This window comes from Tympanuchus pallidicinctus, unplaced genomic scaffold, assembly GCF_026119805.1.
Source record: "Tympanuchus pallidicinctus isolate F22 unplaced genomic scaffold, pur_lepc_1.0 scaffold1, whole genome shotgun sequence".
NCBI classification, from domain to species: Eukaryota; Metazoa; Chordata; class Aves; order Galliformes; family Phasianidae; genus Tympanuchus; species Tympanuchus pallidicinctus.
Window position 1 is genome coordinate 69,135,216 of NW_026294618.1, and position 13,277 is coordinate 69,148,492.

A 13,277-nucleotide genomic window follows, 5' to 3' on the forward strand; every position below is an offset into this window, starting at 1 on the left:
ATCTTTACATGAAGTTGATCACATGCTGATGCTGTGCCTCCTCACCAGAGCAAGGGGTTGCATGCTTCTCCAGACCTTTGCCTGGCAGTACACTGTATACTACTTGAGTTGGTGCTGGAAGCATAACATTATCACAGAGGCCCTCAGCCGTCAGTGATTTCTACCCATTGCTGCTTTTTATATAGAAGTAGCATTAAGAAGTCCCAGCCAAGACACTGGCGCTGGCTGTGAGAAATGCTGCACATCACAAGAGACAAGCCTGTCCCCAGAAGTCTTAGGAACAGGAAGTAACAAATGAAGTGTTTTTCTCAAGATTTGTCCAGTTTGTGAGTCTGCATTGCTTTGAGCACCCTATTGCCATACACACTGTCATGCCTGGGTCACTATGAGATTTATTGACTGATTATTTGGCAGGTGTTATGTCAGCCTTCTGCTTCTAAATACTGTTCACACCATCACAGAACATATCACAGTGACTTCACAGTTGCTTTCCTCATGAAAACCTTACCTAAGAAGACACTTCAGGATAAATGAATAGGATATACTTTATTGGGTCACTGTTGGGGAACTGATCTTGTTTAAGGGTTGGCTCAGTGACAAGACCCTATAAATGGACAAGCCCCTGCAGTCAGTGCGTGTTTTCTACTGGCCCCATATAGAAGTTCTAGTTGTTCTCACATTTTTGTACTCTAAAATAAGGTAGGTACATATATAATTTATAGATCACCAGTTGCCAATTGCTTGATTGTATGTGCTATTGCATGCTTTTGCTTTTGGGATAGAATTCACCTCTGCTGAATAGAATGGAAACAGACTATTTTCATCATCTCCAAGAAGCCACAGGGTGTAACCCACAGTAACTGGGGTGGAACCCACTTTAATGGATTAAAAAAAACCACTATTTTTCTATGTTTTCCTATTTTTTCCTGGGATGGGATGGGATGAAAGAAGATGGAAGAACACTTTGCATGTTTCTGAGTGATCTCTGCTAATTAACAGGCACACCATAAAGGAGAGTTCATTAGGGCAAACTAAATTGGGAAATGGCCTGAGCATTCAGCACCAAACCAGGGGATGGGATCACACGTTGTCCCACTATTATGGCAGCAGGCACCACGGGCAGAGTTGAAGCCAAAGATACAACATACTCGAGGCAGATGTCATAGTCAGGAGAGTTGTGGCCATTAGCCAACTCTGTGTCTTCCTATCCTGAAAAGGGAAGGGCCATCCACAGGCTGGAGTGGCTGGGGAAGCTCATGCCCTATGGGTGGGCACTAAGGATCAGAGCCAGTGGGCCTCAAACGTCCCTGGACTGCAAGCATTTGAAGTTGCAGGAAACACAAAGCTGAGTCGGGACAAGCCCCATGCCTGCATTGCAATGGTGTGCATTTTTATTGCTCCTCCTTGGGAAGTGATGCTGCATGTGTTTATATATATATAGTCTAACATGACTGAGCAAACATTACTCAAGGTTTTTACAGATGTTTGCCTTTGGGTAAGAGAGAGCACAGCCATGGGTTTAATAGTTGAGAAAGTTAGGAGGGGAGGGGAGAGGTCTACACACAGCGAGTTGTTCCCCACTCTTCGTGATGGACCTCAGTGCTATCCCATCCCTATCCATGAGTCCCCAGAAATGTGTCAGACCTCTTCTTGTAAGGTTTAGTCTGGTTCATCATCTGCTGTGGAATAAAAGTAGCACTCTGGTTATCATTAATAATATTTATTTTGGAAAAATATTTTAAAAATGAATTTCTTCATTAACAAAACGGTAAAAAAAAAAACTCAAATAACATTTGCACAATATTCCATAAATACATTTATATACAAAAAATATAGTCACATAGACCCGAAGTGCCTTTGTACATATTTACCAAAAAATTTAAATTATAAAAAAATGAACATCACAAAATACTCAAGCTTTACAATTATCATGAAAATATTTTTACAGATTCAAAAAAATAACACACTTTTTCTCACCTAGTAAAAACACATTTTAGTATCAAAAAAGACAATAAAGGCAGTGTTTCTGTCTCTAATTCAAGAAAAGACTGGCTCATAAGAATCCAAAATATACACTTCAGGCAGTGCATGCTTCTTATGTAGTAATTAAGTCCATTCATTTAAATATATATAGAAAAGCAACTGACCATAGTGCAATGATAAAATTCATAAAAGGCAGTGCAACAGTAATCCTTGAACACAGACCCTTGCCTGGTGTCCATCTTGTTTCTCTATTTTGCAGTCACTTTGCTAACTTCAGTAGAGAACCAGCTCAAGCCTGAATTTAGTTTCTCAGCAGCAGTCAGTGAAGGAATCTAGCTCTCATTCCTCTTTCAGCAGCATTCATTGGGGCACGTCTCCTTTGAAATTGTTCTGAACAAAAGCTTTGCCATATCACGTCTGTTTTACACCTGTTGAGAGAAAACACGAGCAGAGACCAGAAGAGGTTAATAAAAAGAAAGCAGAGGACTATGAGGATACAGAGAGTTGGAACTTCACCCCAATGCCAAGCCAAAGCAGGCTCTGCAGGAAGCATATGAAAGAATGAGTCTGTAGGGTTAGTAGGCTACAACTGCACTGTAGTTATACCCATGCTGCAAAAATTGCTGTCCCTGTAACCCCCACTGGAGCTTATCTTAATCTACAAGTTTTTTCAACATCTGCAGTGCCACAGACTGAAGGTGGCCATGTTTCAGTGAGTACAGATGACTGTAGCAGCCGGTAGAATGGTTTGGCTGTCCTGACCTGCTTTGTATGGGGATCACACACCAAGACTTGTCCGACTGCCAGGTGGGATACTAACCTCAGTTGCTATGATGCACTCATCTTTCTCTTCTGATATGACGTACACCGACTGGTACTTTGTGTCCTTTGAAGTGGAATATACTGAATCTGGCCGTTTTCTTTCAGAAGTGTCACTACTGAAGACAAAAACAAACAACACAGATCAGGTGGCTGTTACTTAACACTGCCTTTAAGTGACACACACACCTTTCAGAGTAAAGCCACCCCCTGCGCTCAAGTAAACACAATACCTTTTTAGCTGTACTGCGCTTTTCTCTTCTGCCTCTGAATCATACGTTTCACACTTGGCTTCACATTTGCCATGCTCCTCTTTCACAGAGTCCTCATTCTTGAGTTCATGCACCAAATTGTAATCCACTGATGGGTATCTAACTTTGTAGCCATTTTTATCGGAGTTGTCGCTGTGAAAGTCCACTTTCTTATTTGTGTTTTTAATCTGAGTGGCACCGATGACGCTTATGGAGATGTCCTTCTCGCGCTGGCAGTTCGCCAGGTTGTTCATGGTCTCCGTTTCGCTCCTGCAGGCCTCGGGCTGGTGGTGCCTCTTCTGCACCTTCAGCCTGACGCAGACAACGATGGCGGCGCAGCCCAGCAGCAGCATGAGGACCAGAATAATCCCGGCGCACACTGCGATCCAGGGGAACTGGCTGTTCTGGCCCTCCGTGTACTTCTCGGTGAAGTCGACGATGACCGGTCCCTGAGGCGGCTCGGGGAGCAAGAACTGGCAGTTGAGGCCGCCGTAGCCCCGAGCGCACTCGCACACGTAGCGGTTGCTTCTCTCATGGCAGGTGGCCCCGTTGTGGCAGGGGTTGTGCTCGCATCTGCTCACCGGCGTGCTGCAGTTCTTCCCGTTGTATCCCGGGGGGCAGGTGCAGGAGTAGTCGTTGACCCCATCCTGACAGGTCCCTCCATTGACACAGGGGAAGGAGGCGCAATCGTCCACGTTGTCGTCACAGTGCCTGCCAGTGAAGCCAGCCTGGCACTGGCATATGTAAGAGTTCCCCAGATCAACGCACTGGGCTCCTGCAAGACGTGAAGGGGATGAAGGTTGAGCGGTGTGTGCTCAGACCCTCCCCGCAATACACCCCAACTGCTGCTCTCAGGACCGCTGTCACAACCCAGCGCTGAACAAAGCTACTGTTTTGGGAGGCCAGCTCCATCTTTACCAGATCTGAGCTAAGACAAAAAGTACCTTTTTTTTAAAGAAAGGTATTTCTTAATCAAATATATTTTTCATTCAGCATCCCATTCCCTTTTTGACATTTCATCTAGCTGGGACTATGAAGCTAGTTCAGATCAGGTTCGCACCATGATCTCACATTACAGAGTTACAGTGACAATGAATGAGGAGGGTTGCAATAAAGAAAGTTTTAAATACTTTAATCAAAACAGGAAGATTGCAATTGCTGGATTATAATTAATCATACTCAGTGTTTGTATGGCCTCAAAGAGTAGTTATAAATATAATCCTCCACACCTATATGCATGAAGTTTCAGGCCAAGTTACACAGCTACAGTAATCCCTTAAGAAAACACTATCTGAAGTACTGACCCATACCACACCATTCGTTTTTAAGTACAATTCCTCCATGGAGTCAACTACTGACATGACATGGTCTAAGGTTTATCACTGGGCCTCATTATGAGCCCTAGACAAGAAGCCAAAGTGACTGGATGGTCTCCTTTTAGAATGTCACCATAGTATGTTTGGCCTTACCATTAGCACAAGGGCTGGAACTGCAGTAATCGATTTTCTTTTCACAGTTGAACCCAGAATAACCCAGTGGGCAGCGGCAGCTGTATCCACCATCAGGGTTGTCAGTGCATCGCCCTCCATTGAAGCATGGTCCATCAGCACAAGTCATTGCACTCAGCTCACAGTTTTTACCATAGAAGCCTGGGGGGCAGGTACAGGAATAGCTGTTCTCGAGATCCTGAGGGGAAAACATGATAAATGTCCAAAATATTTACCTGAAGTTGTTTTAAAATACAAAAGAGAACTTCAAAAACAAGCAACTCAAACTTACAGTGCAGCTTCCACCATTCTTGCAAGGGTTGGCATCACATTCGTTGATTTCAATCTCACAGCTGGAGCCTGTGTACCCAGGTCGGCAAGAACAAGTGTAGCTCCCCTGACCAGTGTTGGTGCATGTGGCACCATTCTTGCATGGCTTGTGGTGAGTGCAGTAGTTCAGGTCTGTGAAAGATTTAAAAAAAAAAATTATAAAAGAGAGAAATCAGTCAAAATGCTTGCTCATTTGTAAGGCTAGCAGAGCATGCATGAGCTGGAAATAACTGCCCGTTTTCTGCTTTTGGAGGAAGATGTTCAGGCAAAGCCCTAGAACTTACCCTGGTTGCAGAAAAGGCCGCCCCAGCCTTCCTGACAGTTGCACTGCCATGGCTGCTGACAGGTACCATGTAGGCAGCCGGGGTATCGGATGCATTCATCACAGTATCGCCCCTGCCAACCCACTCTGCACCTGGAAAAAAATAAGAAAAAAAAAAGTCAGCAACAGAGTCTTGTCAGATTTAGACTTCTCACATTTGGAAACCCTACTGCAAACTCTGCAAACACACTGATGCCAGGTATCAAGTTTCCTAAAAGCCTTCAGTGATCCTTCATCTGAGAAAGTGACCAAGTCCAACTGCAGCATCAGCTTTCATCAGCCCCAGCTACCTCTTGCACTTCCTCAGATAGAGCCGTGGTTGCAGGTAGTTAATTTGTTTACTCTAATAACAAACAGCCAAACCTTACGCATAGCGCCGTAAACTCATTAGGTTAATATTAGTGGCACTGATGTTTGACTTGTAGATTAATAACTTGATCTGGCATCACCTGGATTGCTTGAATTACTATCTAAGATAAAGAAAGGCGTTTAAGCTGACCCTTGCAGGACCGCTGCTTCCAAGCTAAAGACAAAGAAAGGAGGAAGGGGGGAGCAGAAAACTTACTTGCATTCCCCAGGTTTGTCACAGAAGCCGTGCTGCTCATCACACCCAGGCAAGCAAATCGCTGTGAACAGAGGAAGGAGGGAAGGATTGAGCCTGAAGGCCCACCACCTCCCCCTGCAGAATACCCTCCCGAGAGCACCCTGTGGGTGGGGGGCCAGGCAGTTAATAGCAGCTGAGTTAATCTCTGGAGCCTGCAGGAGTATTGATCTCGCCTGGTAGCCGGGCACTTTACTTATCGCCAGGGATGAGCATTCTTCTTAATACAGTTGCACACAGACAAAAGAAGGCTCACAATTGCTGCCTTCCCCGCAGCCCCTCGCCCCCCTTCCCTTCCCAGCGAGGGTCAGAAGTCCTTTTTTCCAATTCTATGCACATAGCTCCACCTCTTAATATCCCCCGAAAGTGTGTGTGCAGATAAGAGTGGACAGCTGGTGTGCAGGGTGCCAGTGCAAGACAGCTGCTCTATTGTCTATTCTCTCCCAGCAGCTGCCCCGCTGCAACAATACCCCCGGCCCCGGAGCCAATGGGGCCGGTGCCGGCGGCCGGGCAGCCTATCCCTGCCCACGGCTAATCTATGGCACGCGCGTGATTTCGCTGCAAAAACTTTTTTTCTTATTCAAATAAATAAGTCTAAAGTTCTTCCTCCCTCCTCCCCCCCGCTCGGAACAGGGGCGGGCAGCTCCGGGCATGGTGAGGAGGTAAGCGGGCCAGCGGGAGGGAGGAGAGGGGAGGGAGAAAGGGACTTGTGCTCATTACTTTGCCTGGTTATGGAACTCATTAAGCAGGCACTGCAAAGTTTTAATTCAACAAAGCCAGCCGGAGACAATGGCATGCAAGGGGAAGGCGGGGAAGTGGGGAGTGAGCAGGGAGGGTAGGGGGGAGGGGAAAGAAAGAATCGGTGCTGATAATCAGATCGCCTCAAAGTTGGAAAGAATGGAGCCGAGGGCAAGGAGACGGGAAGCAGTCTGCCACTGGGAGCTCGGCTCGCTAACGGGAAGACATTCTTTTCGCATGCACACATAAACACAGCTCGGGAGCCGCGTCCTCCGCACAGCGATGGGCAGCGCCGGGCTGGGCGGCGGGCAGAGCGGTGGTGCGCAGGCATCCCGAGTGCTGACAGCACCGAAAGGGCTCGTTATCAAAGGGCTTCCTCTTCCCTCCCCTTCCCCCCCGTCCCCCGGCACAGCCGGGACAAGCACTTTTGATCATGGGAAAGGTTCTAGTTCCTATTTAAAATGCTATCAAAGGAAACGAAAGCTCTTTTGCCTGCTGCTTATTGTGCAACATCGTAAGATGAACTGTTAAATGCATCTTAGCAGCCACGAGTAGTGTGAGCAGTTGTTCTGGGCCGGTGATAGCAGCTCAGCTGGGACTACAGTGCTTTATGGACTGTGACTATTCTCTCCCTGCCTGCCTGGAGGGCTCACCCGGTGTCATCTGCCAGCACGTCTCAGTGTGTGCACACAGAATGCCACCACACACCACAGTGAGAGCTGAGTGTCCGTCTGTCTGTACTACACAGCTGTGTATCTACAGAGGGCTCCTCTTGTAAAACCAGCAGTACCTTGCAATCATGACCGCCTGTCCCTCTGGGATGTGCTGACTGCCCCAGCTTTCCCTGCTGTACCAATACATTGCACTCCTCAACAACTTCAAGCTTGGGCTCACTCAAAACTCGTGTCCCATGACCTACTCCTGCTGGTAACAGTGATCACAGCAACGCTACAGGAGAGTGATGGGGAAGAAGCTGAGTGTTTTGGTGGCCCCAGATGCACTCCCCCTGGCAGTGGCAGCGTGTGAGCATCCCAAAGAAGAAACATATAGTCTGAAGGCCACAGAGGACATCTTGGATATCCCACTGCTCTTGTCAGTGCAAAATGGGAAGACATCAGGCCACAGCAATCCTACTTCTAGGCCTGCCATGGGGATGCTCCCAAAGCTGAGGTCTTTAGAATCATTTCAGATGGAATGGACCTTTAAAGGTTATCTAGTCTAACTCCCAGGTCCTCTCCTGGAGCCGCATACCCATGGATGTGATACATTCCCAAGCAACTGCTGAACATGTTGCCATCAGCTTGGCAACTGAGTGAACGAGTGACGTTGGCACTGCCATTTTGTTAGCCTGAGATGTGGCTGCTTGAGTCAAGTTTCTGTGCTAATACTGAGCACTGCCTATACCCCACATGGATGAAACCTGCACCTAGCAACGTGCACACCTGCCTAGGTGCTCTCCATGGAACCTGAAGTTAAAGAAACCCCTCCCCCACCCCCCCCCGAGAGCTCAGGGGACACAAAGGGGACACTCACGCTCAGTGCAGTACTGGCCCTTCCAGCCGGGGTTGCAGACTTTCTCGCCACGCTCTCCACAGGTGAAGTGACCAAAGGCATCGTCACGGGGCCGGCAGAAGACAGAGCAACCTTCCCCGTAGTAGTGCTCATCACACACAAAGCGGTAGGAGTACTTGAGGTCGGTGCGGCCGCTGCTGTGCAGGTCCTGGGACCACTCCTCACCCACCGCCAGGTGCCTCTGCGTGGCCAGGCGGCTGATGAGGCGCTCGGGGTTTTCTGCATGAGAGCGGAGAGATGAAGGATAAGAGAGCCCGAAGAGGGCAGAGCACGGGGAGATGCTCAGCGGGAGGGAAGCACGGGGAGAAGGGAGCGCAAAGAGAGGGGGTCCGGCGCTGGGCCCGGTACCTGTGGTGAGGTCGTCGGGTGAGTCGGTGTGCAGAGCCTCGATGATGAGCGAGAAGGTGCCCTGGGGAAAGAAGGAGCACAGACAGCCGTGAGGGCGGGCACGGCCAGAGGGGCAGCGCCGCGCCCGGAGCCCGGGATGGGCCCCCCGCGCCAACACTTACGGGCCAGGTGAAGCCGAAGGGGAAGCGGATGGGGTTGCTGAAGGCGGGGTCGGCGCCGCCCGCGCCGTCGGGGACGCTGAAGGAGTTGGCGCCGAGGACGGGGGTGATGGCGCTGCCGTAGGTGCAGGGAGGCTCGGGGGAGACGCTGGCCTGGTAGTGCTTCAGGCAGACGCGGAAGAAGGTCTTGCAGTCGCACTGCTGCAGCCCTGCGCCTCCGGGGCCGCCGCCCCGGCAGCAGTTGCGGTTGCTGAGCAGCCCCTTCTTGTTGACAAACTCCTGCAGCTTCAGCTCGAACACCCCGGAGCCGTCAACCTGCCGAGCACAGCGGCCGTCAGCCCGCGGAGCGGCCCCTGCGCGTCGGGCAGCAACCGGAGGCCCTCCCCGCTCCCTCCGGCCGGGCCCGTCGGGGGTCGGCGAGCGGCACTTACCTGGCATCGGCACAGCAGCGCCGAGAGGAGGGCGAGCGTCAGCAGGAAGCGGCTTCCCATGGCGGAGGGGCAGCGCTCGCGTTCCTGCCCCTGTGTCTTCGTGGGGGGAAAGGAAGAGTGTCTCTCGGGGAAGGAGAAAGAACGGAGGGGCCACAACCGCCCCGCAGAGCCGGAGGGGGTACTGTCCCGTCTCCTGCTTTCAGGAGGGTCTCTGACTGTTATCCCCCTACCGACACCTCTAGGTGCAGCCCGGCAGCGGCTGACAGCTCTTTCGGATGGCAAAAGGAAAAGAAAGAAAAAAGAGGAAAAAAAAAAAAAGTTTTAAGATTAATCTGCTAATCTTGCCCAATCCACGGTGCTCCTCCTTTTCTCCAGGAAGAAAATAATAACAATTTAAAAAAAAATTTAAAAAATTAAACAAAAGCAACTTAATTCCCAACGGAGGCAGAGAAGAGGCTTCCCAAGGAAGGTCACAAATCGGCGCTCTGGCAATCCCTCCTCAGGGGCAGCGCGGGGCGGCAGCGGCAGCGGCGATAATTCCCGGAGCGGTGCGGGGCGGCTCTGCGCGGCTCTGAGCGGCTGCGCTCGCCCTGCGCACGTCGGGGCTGGAAGGTGTCAAGCGGCAGCGGCGGCAGCGGGTCACGTTGGAGCCTTGATCCTTTTTTTTTTTTTTTCTTTTTTTTTTTTTCTTTTCTTTTTATTGTTTTTATGTTTTTAATTGCAAAAGAAGCTCCCGCTCGTTCGTTGTTGTGGGCTGACTTTTGTTTTGAGAGGAATCCCAGCCAACACAAATAAGCTCGTGTCTCAATAGCGGCGCACGGAGCGTGTCCGGGTGTGCTCCTGCGGGGGGGCAGGGGGTGCCCGCTCTGCGCCGCGGCCCCGCGGCTCTCTCCGAGGGTGAACGCGAAGGATCTGCCTCTCCGTGGGCGCCGGCCTCCCTTATATCCCGCCGGCCGCCCGCATGCCTAATGAGATGCAAATGAGCAGCCCCCCAATCTGGCTGGAGCTGTCACAAAGGAGCCACTTTTCCAAACCCTCCTCTCAATGGATCGCCAAATGGTCAGTGAGCTGTGAAATGTGCAACCCTCCTCCCCCTCCCCTCCGCTCTCACAAAACGTGCTCATTTACATTCCTACAAATTCGGGAACCGCAAGAATCCCCCTTCTGCTACGGGGAGAGGGCGGCACCCCCGCCGCACCGGGCAGCGGCCCCGGCACCTCCGCCGCCACCGCCCCGACAAGCGCCTCGGAGACCGCGGCCGCTGCCGGGGGGCTCCGCGGGGCCGTGGACGGTGGGCGGCAGCGAGCCGCAGCGGGGGGAAGCCGATCCCTTTCCTTTCGCACCGCATGTCCCCCGACGTCGGCGAGATGGGCGGGAGCGGGGGGCGAACGGCGCGACCCCGAGTCGAGTTTGCCCGTCTTCGCGCTCCGCTCGCAGCCCCGTCCCGGCAGCGGAGAGGAGGCCCGCGGGATCCCGGCGGTGCCTGCCGCCCCCCCCGGCCCCGGGAGCGCCGCCGGGAGCGGTGAACGGGGGCTGCGGGGGTTACGGCTCCCGTCTCCACGAGCACCGCCGCCGGGAAGAGCTCCCCTCTCCGCCCCGGTCCTGCACCCCTCTATGATTATTATCATCATCGCCAGCAACCTCGGCCTCTCTCCCTCTCTCTCTCTCTTTCTCTTTTTTTTTTTTTTTTTTTTTTTTTTTTTTTCCTGCTTCAGCTTAGTAAAAAGTGAGTTTGGTGTGTGTCGTTCGCGTGGCTGTCATTAAGGCCGTTTGTTATTGTGTGAGGGCTGAATCAGTTAGCTCTTTGTGCTCTCAGCTGTATGGTAATGTAGACAGCACCTGCTCCCTGCACAATGCGAGGGAGAGAAAGAGCTCCCCTCGGCGCACGCTGCTGCCTCTACAACAATGTCCGCACATTTTTTAAAGAAATCCCTTCCAGCACTTCCCCGCTCCGTGGAGGGAAAAAAAAAAAAAAAAAAAAAAAAAAAAAAGACGACTTTACCCCAACCGTCACCTTATTATTTTTTTACATATCCGTCAGACACTGGAACTTTTGTTCTGGTCGTAAAAACATAGCGAGGAGTTCGGTGGCGAGGAGATAGAGGGGTAGGGACGATTTCCCTTCGAGCATCTCCCCAGTGACGGATGCGATCGGGGATAAAAGTTTGCGGGCGGCTCTGGCACGGGGTCTGCCGCTTTGTCGGGCCCTCTACGAAACACCTTCGGCCTCGGGTTCATTAGGATGCAAGGTGTAACTGTCTCCCTAAATGTCATTTTAATTGTAACAGAGCATTTCAGCGCAGATTAAGCTGGTGTGCGAAAGGAGAGGATTTGGCTACAATAACCTCACTGTAGGTATGCCGTGCTCAAAGCCTTATTATGGCGACTTTATTGGGTGGGAACGTGCATTTGCATGGCGAAATGTGACTTTCATTGAAGCAGATGTCTTGATCACAAATTATGTTACAATGCGCTAGAAAAAAAAAAAAAAAAAAATCTTAAAGACTCCTTAAAGTAAAAGCATCGGGTAATACCAATTAAAAGAAAATCGCTAATGAGCCCATTCAGCTCCGTTCACTGCCTGCTCCTGGACCTCCGCTGCCCACGCGGCTGTGCAGCCTCGGGATCCAGGCGGGCACTGCCTTCTCTCCTGTAAACCCATCTCCGCTCCAGCCAGCCACCTGCACGCAGGTACCCGAGGAGAAGCCTGTTTTCCTCCGTCCCGGTGCTCGCAGGCTGCTCTGTGCCGGAATGTTTGCTTTTCCCCGTGCCTGGCCCGAGGATGCGACCGGGGGCGAGGCTGGGTTGTGCCCGGCGGCGGAGCGGAGAGGGCGGCTGCTGCGGCCCCAAGCGCACATTGCTTTTGCCACCTAGCGACAGTGCCGCTCCGCCAACTTGGCTGCGGCGTTATCCTCGGAAAGGGGAGGAAGAAAAAAACAACAACAACAACAACAAAAAAAAACAACAGCACATCCAGCATCCCTCTGTATCGGGTTTACCAACCGAGTGGGGTGGAGGGGTGGCAATATCTGAGATTCGAGGGTGGATGGATCTGCCGAAGATCGCTAAGGATCTTTTAGCCTAGGAGAGGTACAGAAAGTTGGTCCGTGAGCATCCCCTTGCTTAAGAAAGTGGAAATAAAAAGTTCCACGCGCGAGGGCTTTCACCCAGCAAAGAAAAAAAAAAAAAAAAAAGCCCCGTAAAACCGTGCCCCCGAATCGCGACCACCCCCCCTTCGGCACCGGGTATTTGTTAAACTGACGTGGCACAGATTTCTCGATTACCGCTGCTGAGCGTGACTGAAAGGCGCCGTGAGAGCCGGCAGGATCCTGCCCACGGCGCTCATTCTTCTCCGGCTTAATTTATGCCACGCGATTCTGTATTGGGGAAATCAAGCAGAAAGCTCCTTTTTCTGCTTTTTTCCCCCCTCTCCCTCTCTCTTTCAGATGCCGGGCTAACGGGGAGACTGTTTAACTTAAGTGTTTCTATAGGAGGCTGTTGTAGTTTAACTCCTGCCCACCAGTAGCTGAGGCGAACAAAGGAGGGACTCGAGGTCTAACTATTCATCCATTCTCTGCACTTTAATTTTCATTGATTTTGAAGACAAGGGGACTCCTTAGGGATTCTCGCTGAAGGGGGATGACACGCCTTTAGACGCGATCAGCCCCCCAGCCAGCCATCTGCTCCCAACCAAATGGCGCTTTTTCGCTCCCAACCGCGTGTCTCCGCACCCCGCTCCCCCGGGCCGCTCCCGCGGAGGTGCGCGCTCGCGGTGAGCAGCGCGGGGGCTGCGCGGTGACCCCCTCCCCCCCCCGGCCGGGAACGGCTGGGTTGCCGCGTTCCCTCGTGGATCGTGCTCCTTTCGGCAAACTCGAGGATGGGAAAAGTCACTTCAAATCGGGGAGGGAGAGCTGAGGATGAAGGCCTCCCCCCGACCCTGCCTTCTCCCCGGGGCGGGGGGGCCGTGGGCATATGGCGAACGGTGCCTACGTGTGGAGCTATGTGTAGCCGAGTGTGCATAATATTTTAATTAGCCCCCCGGCCCCTACGGAGGCATGCGTGAGGCCGCAGCCCCGTGTCACCTGTCCCGGGCATCCCGGTCCTCCCCGGTGCCGGGCGCTGGCATCGCGCTGCCCCGGGCGGTGCTCGGCCGCCGCCGGACCCTGCGCACGGTGCCCCGGGGCCGCGCCTGCCGTGTGCGGGAGGGGATTACGGAGTTCTGCATGTAGGTTAGCCC

At 52.0% G+C, this 13,277-nt stretch overlaps 2 protein-coding genes across 3 annotated transcripts in view; one reads left to right on the forward strand and one right to left on the reverse strand.

The window, feature by feature from the left end:
- Nucleotides 1-1,777: 1,777 nt before the first annotated feature.
- Nucleotides 1,778-9,959, reverse strand: DLL1 (delta like canonical Notch ligand 1). Of its 2 annotated transcripts, XM_052673752.1 has the most exons (11): nucleotides 9,041-9,958; nucleotides 8,613-8,924; nucleotides 8,452-8,512; nucleotides 8,065-8,322; nucleotides 5,758-5,818; nucleotides 5,155-5,285; nucleotides 4,833-5,002; nucleotides 4,523-4,739; nucleotides 3,036-3,828; nucleotides 2,804-2,921; nucleotides 1,778-2,411 (listed from the first exon to the last, which is right to left on the reverse strand). In XM_052673752.1, exons 1-11 carry the CDS (start codon nucleotides 9,098-9,100, stop codon nucleotides 2,406-2,408), a joined length of 2,187 nt encoding a protein of 728 aa, XP_052529712.1. In that variant the 5' UTR covers nucleotides 9,101-9,958; the 3' UTR covers nucleotides 1,778-2,405. The 2 variants fall into 2 exon arrangements, with proteins under 2 accessions (XP_052529712.1, XP_052529703.1); XM_052673743.1 differs by having other exon boundaries at nucleotides 8,065-8,512; nucleotides 9,041-9,959.
- Nucleotides 6,386-13,277, forward strand: part of FAM120B (family with sequence similarity 120B) — a 57,761-nt gene continuing 50,869 nt past the window's right edge. Inside the window, exon 1 of the mRNA XM_052673776.1 lies at nucleotides 6,386-6,455. The gene's annotated coding sequence lies outside the window, so the exon portion shown is untranslated. The remainder of the gene's footprint in view (nucleotides 6,456-13,277) is intronic.

Excerpts from the sequence above, each read along its gene's own strand:
- DLL1 (XM_052673743.1), bottom strand. The coding sequence starts at position 9,100 with ATGGGAAGCCGCTTCCTGCTGACGCTCGCCCTCCTCTCGGCGCTGCTG. Across the intron at positions 5,003-5,154 it reads CGGCCTTTTCTGCAACCAGG|ACCTGAACTACTGCACTCAC; the intron begins GTAAGTTCTAGG and ends AATCTTTCACAG. Across the intron at positions 4,740-4,832 it reads AGAATGGTGGAAGCTGCACT|GATCTCGAGAACAGCTATTC; the intron begins GTAAGTTTGAGT and ends TTTTCCCCTCAG.